We start from the raw sequence: 17,887 nt of genomic DNA on the forward strand, positions 1-17,887 counted from the left end.
CTCTTGAGATTCTGAGATCCAATGGAAGCAGTGTACAGGCCAGAGTGCTCCTTCCTCTAGGGAGAACATCAAGGATCAGTTGTGACACCCATGACAAGGAGGAAGAATTGGAACTGGGTTTCCCTGTTTGAATTCACTCTTGGACAATAGTGTCTGGGCAGCGTCTCCACAGCCCATGCCCACGAGCCCGAGGCAGGGCCACAGCAGCATTGTCCTCCCTGCCTGAGTCCCAGTGAAGCTGACCACAGCTCCTTCAACCTTTCTGCTTCAGCCCTCACACCTTTAGCTTGCCTTCAGGAAGGGCCTCAGAGCCTGCACCTTGGAACCCAGATGCATATCTCTGCTCAGCTACCTCAGTAAGAGCTGGCAGAGTGTTATCAAGACTTAAGTAGACTCCTGGACCACCACACCCTTAGTCCCACCTCCTCCACCTCCATCTTGCCTGCTAGTCTGATCCCTGGATCCTTCAGACCCCCCCAGATTTCTACCAGTACCTGTATTTGATATAGATGTTCCACAGATGCAGGCACCCTAGTAAATCTCTGCTTGACTGAAAATATGGAAAGCCAAAACGCACCCATCCTGCTGAACATCAGAGCTTAGCCTTGCACACCTTACACATGCTCAGAACACCAGCAGCACAGCTGGCTTTACATGTGGCAACAACATAACAACCCTGCCAATGGGAGCTAGCCTCCCTGCCGCCACCACCCAGTACCCCAGGAGAGGATCACAATCCATAACTGCAAGCCTGGGGAAAGACCAAAATTCTGAGTATAATTTCTACTGGATGCCTCTTGCTTTTTCAGCTCTGAAGTAGAGAATCACAAGTGCAGTCAGGGCAGAATTTATTGAGCACAGAGACACCCAGTACTCCAAGTCGAACTCTTAAACTAGCACTTCCTGGGAACTTGCTAAAATGCAGTCTCAGCATGCAGGGCAACAAGGTTGTGCAAAGGGAGCACTTTGTGTGGTCCTTTTTCCTGCTGTCAGTCTCTGCCTTCCCTAGGGCTTTCTACAGCACCATGATGGGACAGAGCATTGGGGAGTTCACTGAAGCCTCCAGTTCACGAGGCCACTGCAGGAATTTAAGGAAACAAATGTTGATTCCTAATTATGATGACTATGTTCTTTTTTGTTGTTGTTGTTTTGTTTTTTGGTATGTGTGATGGGCATCAAGGATTGAATCCAGGGGCACTTTATACTGAGCCACATCCCCTGCTCTTTCTATTTTTTTTTTTTTTTAATTTTGAAACAGGGTCTCACTAAATTGCTGAGGATGGCCTTGAATTTACAATCCTCCTGTCTCAGCCTCCCAAGTCACTGGGATTACAGGTATGTGTCACTACAACTGTATACTTTCAATCTGGATTTTCTGTTCCTTTTTTTTTTTTTGTACTGGGGATTGAACCCCAGGGTACTTTATCACTGAGCTACATCCCCAGTGCTCTTCAATTTTTAAAGATAGGATCTCACTAAATTTCCCAGGCTGGCCTATAACTTGTGATTTGCCAGCCTCACCCTCCCAAAGGGCACAGATTATGGCTAAAGAACCAGCTATGTTTTAATTTTGTAGTGCTGGGGATCAAACCTAAGGTCTCACACATGCTAGGCAAGCCCTCTACCACTGAGCCACATCCCCAGCCCTCCAGCTATGTTTTAAGAGGTCAATCTCTTTGTAAAATAGGTCAAACTACTCCACTCCTATAGCATGTCAGATATGTTTTTAAATAAACTAATGACATAAAATAAAATGCAGAATCTCAGCTCATTCCAGAAAAAAATAAATAAATAAAAAGGAATAATATCTTTCCTGAATACCTCTCAGGATTATGAAAAGCCAAACAGATAATGGATCTGAAAGCATTTGAAAATCTCTCAAGGACTATGCACGTTTATAATAATGATGTCAACATTTCAGTGGTGAAAAATAAGAAAAGTGGAGATTTTTTTGTTCAGCAGACCAATGGATGGGTGAACAGAGGGCTCATCAGCCGTGCAACAGTCAGCAAAAGGATAAAGTTGAGAAGTCATTCAAGACTTCGAGTCCCTTCTCCTATGGAGTCTCAGTTTGGAAATGGGAAGATATGAGTAGAGAGAAGTCCCACCCAATTAAAAACATTTTCTCTAACACATGCTCATAAATAATAGCCCTTGTCCAAAATCTAGGAACTCCTTTCTCCTGTTTACTTTGCATTTATAAAATACTTTAACACATACTGATTTCGAATGCCTGTGTTTAATATTTATATGTGAAGTCTAGATTTTAATGAGGACAATGAAAAAATTGTAATGGTATAGGCAATGATTTTTTTTTAATTTAAAAGGCAAATGAGGTTCAAGAGAGTGAAGAAAACAGTTTAAAAAAATAGTGGAGAAAGTACACAATGAGAATTTTTTTTAAAATCACTTTTAAATCCAACTAAAAATCTAAGTTCTGGCAGAAGAATCAATTCTAAAGAAATATAAAGTGGGCATTAAAAGCCCCTCAAACAGTTTGCTCTATCAAGAGGTGAATGAACAAAGATTGTTCTGAGCTTAATTTCACTATGCAGTCTTTACGTTTTTGGTAAAAGTAAAATGTATACATAAAACTATGGTGGCCAGCAAAACCATCTGGGTAGGAGAGACTTAATTTTCTGCAGCCGTATTTGCAACATTTGGACAAAATACAGACAGAGGGGCTCTCCACACAGGGCCTGGAGAGCAAAGTCGCTTTTTAAAAGGGCTCTCTGTGCTCTGGCAGATGGGCTGCAAACTTGGCCAGACTGCAGACACCGTGTCCTCCATGCTCACCAGTTGCATGCATTGACTTTTCTATCCCTCAACCATATGCCTTATCACACATGCAAAAACATGTAGAGCAGATGGTAGGTAACAAAGAGAGAAGCTTGACCTGCCCAGCGAAGAGTGAAAGACCTTGTTGTAAAGGAGGCATCGCAAATCCCATCACCTTCAACCTCTGATTAGATGGTAATATTTTAAAAATCAAATGCTATTAAACACAAGAAATTTCTTTCATGCCATCCTTAAAGAACAGATATGACCCTTTTGTATTTAATATTAGGAATACAGACTTGGATATATTTAAAGCTGTTGTTTTCACAATTGTGAATAACCACACCTTTAATGTGATAAATACTAACAATAGATCAATCAGCAATATCTAGAGTATTTCTGACACATTAAACTCCTAATATAGAGCTCCTCAAGGAGGAATGAGACTGAGTAACATAGCTCATGAGCATCAAAGCAAGGAAATGCCCTAAAATTGAAAAAAAATCCTTTTTTTTTAAAAAAAAATCTCTATTTTAATATAAACAACAGAAGGGCTATTCACACCCCAAATTCCATATGTCTATGCAGAGTCCAAAGACAACAAAGGGCTTGGGGAAAATCTAGTAAAAGGGCTTCAGTGTATACCACAGGGGAACTGCCCCTGCACAGGACCATTCTCTAAATGGAAACAATTTAAATGAAGTAGATGACTCTGAAATAAAAAATTTAGGAAAGGTCACAGGAGGAAGAAATAGAACTAAAATAGAGGAACCTGACTCCAACACCCACTTCTCCCTCAATCTCAAACTTCCAATGGCTAAAGCAGCTCAGCTCCACCAAATCTGCACATGACATGAGCTTCCCTCTGAAAGGCCAAGGTCTCACCAAGCTTTAACCTGGTCACATGGTGACTCAATTAATGGTATCAACACTGGGCACTGTCTTCATAAAGCCCCTTCTGGGACACAGACGTCCCCAGCGTGTGCCTGCCGAGCAAGTGACTAAAACATGTGGCCAAGTCAGAGGGAACCCCACACTGGGCAGCTGGGGGTCCCCTCACCTGTCAGGCTGCATCTGATCATGAATCCACAGCAGCTACCAGTAAGTATGTGATGAAGTGGTTCTGCATGATCGGGCAGGATAGTCACTGAGATAATTTGAAACTGTGACGGGGCCAATAAAACAGCAAAGAAAAAAGTTTGCATAAAGATATTGTTGAGAATAAACATAAACAGAGCAGAGAAACTTCAATTTTGTTTCCTAACAATGCTTCAATACTTTTGAGAAACTCCAGCCACTTATATGTGGAAAGTAAAATACATGTACTATACATTTTTGTCAAATATATATATATATATATATATATATTTACACACACACATATACACACACACAAACATATATATATATATATATATATATATATAAATAGCTGTCCTCAAAAATGGCCAAAATTTGGGCTGGGGATGTGGCTCAAGCGTTCGCCTGGCATGCGTGGGGCTCTGGGTTCGATCCTCAGCATCACATAAAAATAAAATAAAGATGTTGTGTCCACCAAAAACTAAAAAATAAATATTAAAAAATTCTCTCTCTCTTAAAAAAATGGCTAAAATTAAAAAGACAATGACAAATACTGATAAGAAGGTGGGGGAAGTGAAAATCATGTACATTTTTTTATGGGAATACAGAAAGACACAAACAATTTGCAAAATGTTCTATCAGTTTCTTATAAAACTGAACATTCACCCACCCTATTAGCCAGAAATTCTACTCCAAAGTATCTTCTCAAGAGAAATGAAAAATAAAAAAATAAAACCAACCTTATTGTTCATCAATAGAGAACTGATAAGCAACCTGGAGTATCCATATGACAGAAAACTATTAAGCAATAAAAAGAAATATACTACTCTACTGACATAAGCCACAACATGGGTGGATCTCAACAAATGTTATGGTGAATAAAACACACCAGAGTACATACTGTCTTGATTGCATTAGTAATGATGTTCTAGAAACAAACAAACAAACAAACTATGGTAGAAAAAAATCAGCTCTGAAGTTGACCCTAAAGAAAAGGAGCAAAGATTTGCTGGGATAGAGAATAAGTGGTGGTAATATTCTATATCTTGACAAGGGTTTGGATTGCACAGGTGAATGTATATGTTAACACTTATAATTATTGTATTTCCTTGTCTAGAAGTTTTTCTAAGAGAAAAATAAATATTGAACACTTAATAATGATATACATTCTGAAGTATTTGGCTGAGATATACTTTAAAATATATCAAAAAGTAAGATGATTAATAGATGGGTACAAGGAATGAATACACGAATAGAGAAGTAATAAAGCAAGTATAGTAAAATGTTGATTGCAGAATCTAAGTGGTGTGTAGGGTATTCCCTGTAAAACATTGTTTTAATATTTATTTTTTAGCTATAGGTGGACACAATATCTTTATTTTATTTTATTTTTTTATATGGTGCTGAAGATCAAACCCAGTGCCTCACGCATGCTAGGCGAGCACTCTACCTCTGAGCCACAACCCCAGCCCCTCCCTGCAATTTTTTTTCTTTTCTTTTATGACATTTTCATAAATTGGGGAAAATGTTTATAGTCACATAAAACAATCATTTTTTAAATTAATTTTTGGATTATTGTATAAGCAAAAATAAACCAGGGAGTTTTTCTTAAATAGAGCAAAATATCAAATTTTTACAAGTAAGTTCAAATACTAAATAAATACTGGTATTTTAACTCCTCCTCTTGTGTCAAAAGAGAAAAAGGCATCTCATAAATCCCAAACAGTCATCCCTGAGTGACTGCTCTGCCCAGGACCATATCCTTTTCAACCTCCAACTTGCCAAACACGGATCAGGATTCTCTAACACTACTGGACTTTGCACCCAAGCCAAATGATGCCCGGAACCCAGCTGGGTATAGCCCTAATCCCACACTGCTCTATTGAACATCCCTTCAGAGCTCTTGAGAGTTCTTTGTATGAACTCTTCTACAAATCTGGATGCCACACAGCACCAAGTTCTAAACTTGGCTCTTAGGAGATACTCAGCAAATAATTGTTCAAGGTCACTCTCTGTGGATCAAAGGTAAATAAGGACCACATAAAGGGGTATTTTTTTGCCTTTCTTCTTAAAAATTACCAGGACAAAGGGGAGGGAGAGAAAGGGAAGGGGCATAAGGGTAGGAAAGGTAATGGAATGGGATAACCATGGTTACCCTAAGTACGTGTAAGAAGACATGAAGGATGTGACTCTACTTTGTATACAACCAGAGATATGAAAAATTGTGCTCTATATGTGTAATACAAATTGTAATGCATTCTGTTGTCATATATAACAAATAAAAATTTTAAAAAATTATCAGGACAATTAAGAGCCCCATTTTATATTGGTAGAATACCATGATGATTAAAATTATGTGAAATTGGGGCTGGGGATATAGCTCAGTGGTACAGCATTTGCATACCATGTGTGAAGCCCTGGGTACCATCCCTAGGACCACAATAAATAAATCAATAAATAGTAAAACACTGTTAAATTATAATTTTATCCTCAAACTCATAAAATGACATAGTCTGAGGGTAAAGGCTAGGTAGCCTCCTATAACACAGTGGATTATGCCCATTACTGTGTGACTTTGGGAAAGTGATGTACCTTCTCTGAACCCCACCTTCTTCTTCTATAAAATAAGAATGACATTTATAGTTCAAAGGATTGATGTGAAGATTAAATAAGATAATCTGTCAAGTTACTCTGTGTAGTGATAAGCACCAATCACATTAGCTAATTGCTACTGTTATTTTTTCCATGTCCAGGAGAGTCCTTGTCTCTATTACGCTGATGTAATGTTAAGTGCAACTGAGGTATTATAAATATTTATTAAATATTATTTAAATAACAAGTAATACATATTTAATAAATCCTACTTAAATATTTATTATCCAAATAAACTTTACTCCTCAGTTCTCAGAATCAAAATACAAAACTCAGCTTTAAATACAGTATTTTACAATAGCTTTTGTTATTGCATAAGCTGTCTCATGTTTTTCTTCTGTGTGCCCACGCCGGGTTTCTAAAGTCTAGGGGCAAAAGGCACAAGAAGTCGCTTGCCCAGAACTCTTCTCCAGAATTACAGAGAGAACATGCTGAGCAATCTTCCACCTCCTCCACACCTCCAGTGGCAGGTGCCTCCGTCCACTGGAGATTCATGACACATCCTCCACACTAGGGCTGTGGCAGCAGAACGTGCACACCTTGTGTACCTGGACTCGGGAAATGGATTCTGGCAAATGGGACTACAGAGGTAATTAAAGTGAAGTGCTTCAGGAAATAGGGAGATAACTCTGGATCATCCCTCAGGTCCAATCTAATCACATGAGCCCTTAAAGGTGAAGGACTTTCTCTGGCTGTGGTCAGAGGCAGAGCAGATGAACAAACCAGAGCCATCTGACACAGAGAGGACGAAATGTGCTGTTGCTGGCTTGCGACAGAAGCGGCAAGGTGACAGACTGTAGGTAGCTTTGTGGAACTAAAAAAAGGCTCCTGGCTGACAGACAGCAGAGCAACAGGGACCCCAGCCCGGCATCTGCAAGTAACTGGATTTGGACAACTTGGATGAGTTTGGAAGCAGATTCTTCCCCAGAGCCTCTGAAAAGAACAAAGCCCAGCAGAAGCTTTGATTTTGGCCCTGTGAAGCTCCAGGCAGAGACTCTGAGCTATGCTGTGCCCAGCTTCTGTCCCATGAAAACTATCCCATGATAATGGGTGTTCTGAACCACTAAATGTGAGGTAATTTGCTAAGGCCTCAATACAAAACTAATGTATTGGCCCTGAAAATATTTCAAGCTCCCTACATGTCTCCTTGTATCTTTTTTCCTTCTAAGCAAAATATTCTCTGGGACTGGTTCATGTTTCATGAAGAAGACTTTGACACTACGCATTTAGCTTCTATCCTTAGAAAAAAAAAAAATATCCTGGACTTCTCCACCCACTGAACTCAGTTCAGCTATTCTGGAGCTGAGCCTGTGATGACCAAGGACAGTGAAGTTGCTGTTGAAGGGTTCTGTGCACAGAGGCCAGCCAGTCCAGCCCCGCCTCACCAAAAGTCACAAGTGGATTACAATGTGGTAAGGACAAACATGTTCTCATCGGATGTGTCAAGCAGTGTCAACGGAAATCTCAAATCTCCTCCCTAGGACCAATGACAATCCTCTAAGGATGGCCAGGACAGCTCATAACACAGTAGGATCATGTCCTAATGAACTTTCTCGAGCCATGTCTTTATCAGGACAACCCAAGATCGCCCTGGAAGCTGGGGTAACCAAGTCACAATAGCCCTTCCTTGAAACTTTTGGTCACCTAAAGGATCTAAATCTTTTTCCCATTGATTAAAAAAGAAATGTTAATCTGTCCCATTCTGAAATTTTGTTTCTGCCAGAGTTACTGCCCTCAGAAGCTTTTTTATTTGGATCTAAATTTTGCAAACTTCCTCTTAACTTTATTTCATAGGAAAGTATGATCCATGGCTTGACCAAGTCCTCATCCAAATTCTTAACAAAATATCATTAAAAGTGAATGATAATTATTAATCAACAACTAAATATTAAATGTTATTTAATAATAAAATATTAAGACCCAATATACATGTGTTTTAATTCTCTGTTAAGATAAATTTTCATTAGAAAACATTCTTTTTTGACCTTCCTCTCTGAGAGGAGAGATTTAAGTGGTACAAAGGAACCACTCTAATACTGTCAGCAAAAAGTGGCAAAGAGTGACCCTCATCCATTGAGACTGGGCAAATACTGCTGTTTTTGAAATCATAAGTCTATCAGTATGAGTCACCTTAAAGACTCAGGATAGTTTTAATAAAAATGGTCAGTGTCTTTCACTCAGCCATGTCAAAATTAGAAATCCTTCCCTCACTTCAAATTCAATCACTACTTAAATCTTGAGTGTGTGTGTGTGTGTTGTATGTGTGTAAACAAATAAAAATGTTCATTTGACTTGGAAATAGTTATGTGTTTCCTCATTAAACTTCTCTATTCCTTTGCAGTACAGCTTAAAATAAGACAAGCAAAATAATAAAATGAAACAATCTTCCATATACTTACTACTCATTTGCAAAGTATCTGGTCCTAAGCCATCTTTTCCTGTGCTATTTGCTACTTCTCACTATTCCAAAATATCTTGGAGTTCTCACATTTGAGTATATCTTTTTATATTTTCTGTAAAAGTAAGGGTTCGAAACACTTGATGAATATATTAAATTTACATTTGATAATCCTATCTGCCCCAACAGATTATACAATATGAGAGAGCTTTACCTAATTGTCTCCATAATTATTATTCTGGGCACCAACTGAAATTGGAAATCATTGTAGCACAAGACTGCCCTATTTATGCTGCAGTGATTTGAACATCCAGTCACCAAGAGGACCTCTTTTAGGAAAACAGGCGGACATGCTCTCCTTAATAAAACATCCTGGTATTTACTGTGGGTGAGTCCTTGAAATGCCTAGAATCAAACATTACTGACAGGCAATAGCAGCTTTCAGCCACCCAAGCATTGGTAGGTTTCATCTTATTTAAGATACTCTTGCGTAATTACATAAAAAGAACTTTAGTGTGTTCTTCTGACTTTATTCTTTAATTTTTCCACTTGCTGTAAAATGTAAGAGGGTAAAAACTCTGAAATGAGCTTACACAAAAATATACTACCCCCTCCCCTCATCATGTGCCACTTGTTTTTGGCTTAATAAGTAGTTTGGCACTCTGTCTTCATAGGGTAGATGCTATTGGGAACTTGATCTTAAGAGCAGAAAAAGGCTGTAGGTGAAGGGAAGTGAGGATGTACAAGAATGGTAAGAGTGTCCTACCAGAGAAAATAATTTAAACTGGTGAAGAACAGGAGGTAAAGGGGGGAGAAGTCACATGCTTGAGGAAGACCAAGGGAGGCTGGAAAAGGCTAGACTTACAAATTCATGCTTTATACTTTGGGTAAATGAGAACTACTCAAACATTTCTCTGTAAGAAAGAAAACTAGATAAAAGGGTGTTTGGAGAGAGAGAATGTGAAAAAGAGTCTGGGTCAAAGGAACAAACTCAGACAGACACAAGCATGCTGGTGAGAGCTCAGGTCTACGTAAGTGAGGGTTGGGGTAGGTGGGGTAAGTATGCTACTCCAACATGCGAGGACCCCAGCCATCAGGTGATTCCCTTCTCCACTTACTTACCTTTTTGCCAAAGCCCCAAAGTAAAGAAGGTTCTATCTTCTCTCCATTCTTGACTTTATTTCTTTGTGGGAAACTCATGCCAAGCCAGGTCCCTATCCTTCTCCTTCCCAGGGACACAGGCTGGAATTCCACGCTCTCCACTGATTTCCCAGGGACTTCTACAGCTGCTGTTTTGGGACCTGCCCCAGGGTCAACCTGTCTCCCTCACTTGTCTACACTCAACTTAATTCTTTTGTTCTCAATGAAAAACCCAAGTGATTGTTCTTTTCCTGTGTTCCCTAAGGGGCTCAGGGTTGAGACTTATCCTTGGTTCACACACTGCACCTGCTCTTGCCAGAGTGGGGGCTCCTTCAATTGTTTAAATGGTGCCTGCCCTGGAGCTTGAGGGGCCCAGTAGCCTAAGAGAAGTGGATAAATACTGGGTGTGTTCTGAGCCTCTGAGACAACTGGGAGACTACTCACATTGGGGGGGGGGGTTCCCCTAATACTTCAAGGCACTGAGAGCTTATGGTGACATCTGATCACAACTTTCTTCTAACTCATTTTGCTACCAAGAGTTATGTTTCAACAAAAATTCGAGCAAAGCTTCCAAGCGAGCAAGCTTTCTAAAAATATCTTTTGACAGGGGGTTCAAAAGTCAATCAACTTCTCTCTGCAGAAGTGAATCCAAACTCTAGAAGAACATGGCCGAGTTGATGTACCTTGCTTATGAAAAGAAACATTGCAGCCCTCTGATCTCGTTTGAATGAAAAATACTTACTTTGGTAATCCCTTGAGGTGCTCCCCATAGATTCATATCATAGTGCCAGTTTGGCAGAATTTTGCTAAACAGATGCAACAACCCCATGCATTTTTTTTTTTTCAAATGTTATCTTTAGCAGCTTGATTCCAAAAAGTGGTCCAGGCAGTACAGTTGTCAGTTGTTATCTCTTTTTATAGTACTTAGGCGTTTGGGTCTGTATAGTTTCCAATTGCTACAATAATATATTACCAAAATTTTAGTGGCTTAAAACAATCTGACTTTATTATCTTACAATTCTGGAGATCAGAAGTTCCGAATCAGTGTCACTGGGCTAATCTCAAAATGTTCACAAAACTATGCTTTCTGGAGGCTTTAGGGGAGAACCTGTTTCCTGGCCTGTTCCAGCTTCTAAAGGTGGCTCATGGACCTTTCCTCCATCTTCAAAGCTGGCGGTGTAACATCCTTTATCTCTAACTGTGACCCTCTGCTTCCATCATCACATCTCCTCTGAGTCTAACCCCTCTACCTTCCTTTTATAAAGATCCCTGATTCTACTGGATCCACCCACACAAGTAGTTCAGAATGGGCAGTTTTCTTGGTACCCTTGCACCAGAAATTCCCAAGGTGGGTGTCTACTGCCCAGGACTTTGCAGTTCAAAGAAATGATTCATTCACCACTCCTGACAAGAAATCATCCCATCTCATCATCTTTAACAGAATCATATCTGCAAAGTCTCTTATACCATGTAAAGTAACATATTCAAAGGTTATAGGGCTGGGTCCATGGCCCACACCTGCAATCCCAGAGGCTCAGGAGGCTAAGACAGGATGATTTTGAGTTCAAAGCCAGCCTCAGCAAAGGTGAGGCATTAAGCAATACAGTGAGACTCTGCCTCTGAATTTAAAAAAAAATACAAACTAGGTCTGGGGATGTGGCTCAGGAGTCAAGTGCCCTTCAACCTCTAGTACCCACCCCCTTCCCATAAAAAAAGATTGTGAGGATTAGGACATTGACATCTTTGGTGCCATTATTCTACCTATCACAGGTTCTGTGTGCCTGGGCAGTACATTATCTTAGGTCAATTTACTTCTCTTGGCCTGGCTTCTTCTTGGTCCGCAAGATCCTGTTGGCACTAAAATAAGCTATGTAAATGCATTTGTAAGATTATAGATTGTATGGACCGCAAGGCAGAGAAAGGATTTAAGGAGATAGCCAGATTTTGAGTCCAATTAAGAAAATATGCTGGGCTGGAGAAGGGTGCAGGATGAGAAGTTTAAGGTAAACCTGGCACTTTGAATTAAAAGTGTCTATTAGATATAAAGAAATAAAACTGAAATATCAGCTAAAGGCAAGAGATGGGAAGGTGGAGCTCCCCACATGGAAAGTTCTAATTACTGTAATCTGTAAGGGTTCATATATTTTGTGAGGGATAAATGAAAGAAAAAAAGCAATTGTTGGCAGGCTGACTTGAATTAAGGAGGAAGAGGAGCTGGCAAATACTTGATCACAGAAAGATGGAGTCATTCAAAACATGTTGGCCAAACTGCTTTTTAAAAAGAACTTATAGGAATCCCTTTCTAACGCGGTAGTTGCTTTAAATTTTGCCTATTTGCAAATTTGAGTTTCAAAATATTAGGTGTTTCTTAATAGAGGGCATGAATTGGGTCAGAGTGTAGAATTTCTTTTAAAAACAGTTATTTCATACACTTAACTGATCTACTTAAAGCTTGATTTTAAAAAAAATACATTCAGTTCCACATTTGCTGGAACAAAATAATTTAGTAAAAATTGTGGTGTTCAAGTCATGAAGTAGTTGGTAAAAATCAAGTGAAAATGATTTGTTTACAATATTTCTCTATAACTTGATCAAACTGTGCGTGTGTATAGAAATTTCCACTAAACATGTTTCACAAAAAGTACACGAGCTGGTTGTCATCACAAATCCTTTCATCTAAATCTCTGAAATGTTTATCTAAGTTTTCCTTCCAATATACATGTGTGGTGTCCAACTGAATTCCATGTGCTTTTTATTAAAACTAGTAAATTAGTACTTACTAAAATTACTTAGTATTTGTCAACAATGATGAAGTTGTTAGAGTTTGATTTATAGAGATTTACAGATATATCAGTATCAAAAAGAAGAACTGATTAAAACTCAGAAAGCCATTTGACAGCTATGAGTTTAGAAATTCACTCTGTAGCTGGGTGCAGTAGTATACACCTATAATCCCAGCAGGTGAGGAGGCTGAGGCAGGAGGATCAAAAGTTCAAAGCCAGCCTCAGCAATTTAGCGAGGCCCTCCTAAGCATCTTAGTGAAACCCTGTCTCAAAATAAAACATAAAAAGAGCTGTGGATATGGCTCAGTGATTATACGCCCCTGGTTTGGATCCCTGGCACTGAAAAAAGAAAAGAAAAAGAAATAAATTTACTCAGGATTTTAGGATTTTAAGCTAGTAGCCTATAAATTACAAAGTATTACAGAACAAGTAGGATTACAAATATAATTTATAACTGGGCACAGTAGCTCACATCTATAGTTTCAGCTACTCAGAAGGTTGAGGCAGGAGGATTACTTGAGCCCAGGAGTATGAAGTCAGCCTAGGCAACATTGTAAGACCATGTCTCAAAAAAAAAAAAAATCATAAAGTCATTTCCAAGACTTTTCCAGAAATCCCCTAGTTGTTGTTGCAGTTGTTTCTGCATAGAGTTGTCACATCTGGCTTTCAATGATACCCCAGTGGCCTCTGTCAGTCTAAGTTCTCCAGGTTCCCAAGATGCAAGTTTTTTGTTTAGGTGGTATGCTCTTGGGCTGGGCATGAAGCTCAGTGGTAGAATGCTTTTCCAGCATGCAAGAGACCCTGAGTTCCATCTGTAGCCCCACAAGGAAAAAAGAAAAAGTCATGCTCTTTGCTCTTAATATAATGTCAGCCTAAGTCACGCTTGTTGGCTGGACCTTCTAAGAGCCCTCCATTCATGGCTTCAGTCTTTCAACTGATCACAGTGGTCTAATAATTGAAGTTTGAGTTTGGCAAAAAATAGAGCTCTTGGAGAGAAGAGTGGTAACCAACCATTCACTCAAATGTTATGACAGATTGTAGCTTTTCTGTAGGAACAAAAAGTTTACACATTATTGAAAACTAGATAATAACAAAAAAAATAAAGATGGAACAATAGAAGTCTGAGCATGAAGTCTTTCACCTAGCACTGACCTTTCTTTTGGCAAGTAAATAGTGTTGGGCTTCAAAAACACATCCCTATAGAGTACATCTGCACAGCTTACTGCTCTTCAAGGAGAGGCCCCCCTCTATCAAGCTCTCAGTTTTGTAAGACATACTGCAAGTCAAAGTTAGTCAATATTTTTGAATAACACTTTCTGTAAAATTTCCACAAAAGACACTGTAAACACTTCAGAACAACTCGTCTAGCCCCTGAATAAAAATACCCAATCATATTCTTCATATTAATGATATTAATCACATGGCAACTAACCACTGCATTGGAATAGCTTTGCTGATTCAAAGCAGCTACAGTAAGAGAATCTAAAACCAAAACTTGAATTTTATCTTGAATATATAAACAGCAAAGTAATGCCAAGAAATTCGGCAGATGTTGGTTTCTCCGAATGTTATAATTTTCACTTAATAAAGTAGGTATCATTTAGTCCCAAGAACCTAGTTGGAATACTAGAGTGCACGGTTTCTCCAAGTAGATCTCCAAGTAGTTTCACTTATGTGATTTCCAAACCCTGTTGGTGTACAAAGTGTGTGTACACGCCTGTTCTAAATCTGATTCAAGTTTGTTTCTACAATACAAAAACAAATCTTACAATTAGGTTTTGGAGAAAATAGGCATTGAACTTTCCTTCTTAAAATGCATGCTAACAGTGATAATCTCAGGTTGCACTCTGGTATACACATTAGCATCTCCAACCTTTCATCCATTCAGTACTACCTGAGCCCCAACTATGAGCAAAACAATCAGCAACCTTCTGTAAAAATGCAAAGTGAAATCAAATGTAACATTTGTCTTCACTGTGTCCAAGATCCAGGGGAACAGAGAAGACATGCATTTTAAAACTATTAGAAGAGAGTGATGGGCTAGGGATATGACTCAGTCAGTAGTAGAGTGCTTGCCTAGCACTGGCAAGGCCCTGGATTCAATTCCCAGCACTAGGGGGGAAACATAGTGATAAATATCAAGATGCTTTGAAGAACTCAGTGGGTTGAAAGCAACCATATGTGTCAAAAGAGAAATTGCCCATTCCCTGAATAATGACTAACCCCAAATTCAGATGTCAGATGGTGAGATCCTGACTTCTGATACAGCTCTTGGGCTCAACACCTTAAAAAATTTACCGTTACTCTAAATAACAAGTCAATGAATGAAGTAATCTAAGGGGAAGAACATTCCAAAACACTTGACTCCCACTGAAGCCGTACCATATACTAAGATATTGAGCCTAGGCAAATCCTCACAGGTTGACTGTTTTCCTCCCCAGTTCACAGAATCTTCCATTTCTGAGGGTTTAGCAGCAAGAATTCAGTAAAGCATGATCTTAGACCTAAAGCCTCGTAGTAGGTTTTTTGGTGACTTTTTAAAGAAATTGGAGCCACATGTTCCTCAATTTTACAAGTGCACAACCAATATTTCCATATATTATATATTTCCGATGACAAAAAAATCCAAACTGCTCTTTGAAAATAATGGCTTCATTGAGGCAAAAATATCATATTCACTAAAATAGCTGATTCAAAGAGCAGTAGGGTATAAATGAAAGAGGCTACGATTCAGCGTTGATGATCTAATGTCATAAACATTCATTTCCTACATGAAAAGACATATGGGTCCTTTTTGTACCCTGTCAATGTCCCCCTTTCCATAATGCATTGCTAAATTTATACACATATCATAATGGTCATTTTCTACCATAACTCTAGAAGAAGCAATGCATTTGAGAGATGCCAACAAGTGAACAGTCATGTGATGGATACAAAAACCTTTAATTCAACATGTAGGTAAGAAACTAAACCCAGATTGTGGGCAGAGCCTCCCCTCCCTGCCACAGTGTTAGGTCCAGGCTTCTCTGGTCCCTGGCACCAGGAAAGGGTTAGCATGAAGAAAAAGAATAAGGCAGGGTCCCAGCAAGAGAACGCTGGGATGGAGCCCTCCTCCTCCTTCAGTGTGCAGGGCCAACTTTGCAGGCCACACACCTCAGCGATCTTGGGGTTCTCATAGCCACAGGGAAGAACCTTTCTGAGACCTGAGAGGCCCCAAGGAGCCGGGATGCAGATGCTCATCCGAGGGCCTCAATCTCCTTTTCTAAAAGGCCAGCAATAGAGAAGCACTCGATTTTGGCCCCACTAAAACATGCCAAGGAAGCTCTGGGGTTCCCCCCAGATAAATTCATATGTAAAAAACAAAAGACAGTCTTGTAGCCATTCTCAGAGGCGACCACGTTACTCCCATGGCTGGAAAGCAGATTTGCAGAGGCCAAAGATTAGACAAAAGGCAAGAGCTGGAGACATACAGAAAGGGATATGATTTTTTTTAAGTGATTGGGGCCTCCCAGTTCCAATATTTTTCACCTCTTCAATGATTTCTAGGCCGCTGAGCAAATCCCTAAAGGTCTGGGAAAGACATCAGATAGGGAAAAAACCCTGAAACTTTCCCAAACTGCGGCAGGCTGGTGGAAGGCAGCAGCTGCAGACCTCCGGGTCCTGGGGCGCAGGGGGTACCCCGGAGCGGCGGCCACCCCCTCCCCGCCACAACAAAAGGGCCGAGCGCAGCCTCGGAGCTGGGATTCTAGGACCCAAGCCCCTAGTCAGGAATGGGGAGCGGCGGTGACGAGCCCTGGGCCGCCTTCTTCCACGGAGAAGGAGATGGAGCCGCGTGTCCCTATCATTGCATAAAGGAAAGGACGTTCGGTTGCATCCAGACGAGCCACCAGCAGCAGCAGCAACAACAACAGCTGGTGCCACCCGCACCCCCGCCCGCCCCAACCCCCCGGGAGCATCTGCCCAGCGGGCCCCGCGTCCCCGGGCGGCGCCGCCCCCTCGGGAGCGCTGCGCGGGGACTGCAGGCCCGGCGGTGCGGCGCGACTCCCGCGCGGCTCCGGTGCGGCTCCGGCTGCGGTGGCCGCTGCCACTACAATGCAGCCCCGGACCCTCCCGCCGCCGCCTCTGCGCCAGGCCCTGCGCGACACAAAGCCCCCGGACCCGCCGCCGCCCACCGACCTTGGGCTCCGGCGCCGGGCTCCCGCAGCGTCTTGGTGACCGCCTTCCAGACGTGGCAGCCCAGCAAGCAGAGCAGCAGCGCCACGGACCTGCTCATCTCCGCGCCGCGGGGCCGCGGGCGGCTCGGGCTCGCTGACCAGCGGGCCGGGCAGCGGCGCGTCACGGGCGGCCGGGCGCCGCGCCTCCCTCCATGTTGCCTGCTCCGCGCGCGCCGGGCCCGCCGCCCGATTGGCCCGGCCCCGCAGCCCGCGGCCGCTCCCTCCTCCGCGCCCCGCGCCGGGTTTCCCCGAAGAGCCGCGGCGGCGGCTCAGCCAGCTCCTTAACCCCTTCCTGCCCCGCCCCGCCCCGCCGCGCCGCCCGCGGGAGGCGCCCAGGCCCCGGGCCCTTGGTGCCACCTGGCGGCCGCCGCGCCGCGGGAGCCGGGCCCGACGCCCCTCGTTTTCCACCCGCTGGCCCTGCCGCTCTGAGCCTCCCCTGTGTACGTCCTGGCTTCCCGCGACATTCTCTTGCTCAGAGCCCCAAACGCCACCTTTGGCACAGAGTCAACCCTAGCACCCTCCATCGCTGCAGCACGGGAGAGAAAAAAAAGTCCTTCCTGCTAGGGCAGAGGTCTTCATGTCACACCTGGTTACCTGTCTGCAGTCAGAAGGAAGCATTTGGGCCTTAGGTGTGACCTTCCTGGTTTGCTAAGTATAACTCCATCCTGCAGCTATTCATATCACTATTCTACCCTGTGTCCTGGGGTAAATTTGACACCCAAGATTCAAGGTCAACTGGAACAGAATCCCTAAACCTGAATCCACAGTAGTAGGCCAACAGTATCCAACTCTGGATAGATGAACAGTTTCAGGTTAAACTGTGTTTGGATATTACTAGAAGG

At 41.8% G+C, this 17,887-nt stretch overlaps 1 protein-coding gene across 2 annotated transcripts in view; it reads right to left on the reverse strand.

Moving 5' to 3' along the window:
• Positions 1 to 17,160, reverse strand: part of Fam171a1 (family with sequence similarity 171 member A1) — a 116,447-nt gene extending 99,287 nt beyond the window's left edge. For both annotated transcript variants that reach the window (XM_026408141.2, XM_026408142.1), the window contains exon 1: positions 17,008 to 17,160. In XM_026408141.2, the coding sequence (XP_026263926.1) occupies positions 17,008 to 17,104 (97 nt within the window). In that variant the 5' untranslated portion in view covers positions 17,105 to 17,160. The remainder of the gene's footprint in view (positions 1 to 17,007) is intronic.
• Positions 17,161 to 17,887: the final 727 nt, after the last annotated feature.

Source organism: Urocitellus parryii, chromosome 9, assembly GCF_045843805.1.
Source record: "Urocitellus parryii isolate mUroPar1 chromosome 9, mUroPar1.hap1, whole genome shotgun sequence".
NCBI lineage: Eukaryota > Metazoa > Chordata > Mammalia > Rodentia > Sciuridae > Urocitellus > Urocitellus parryii.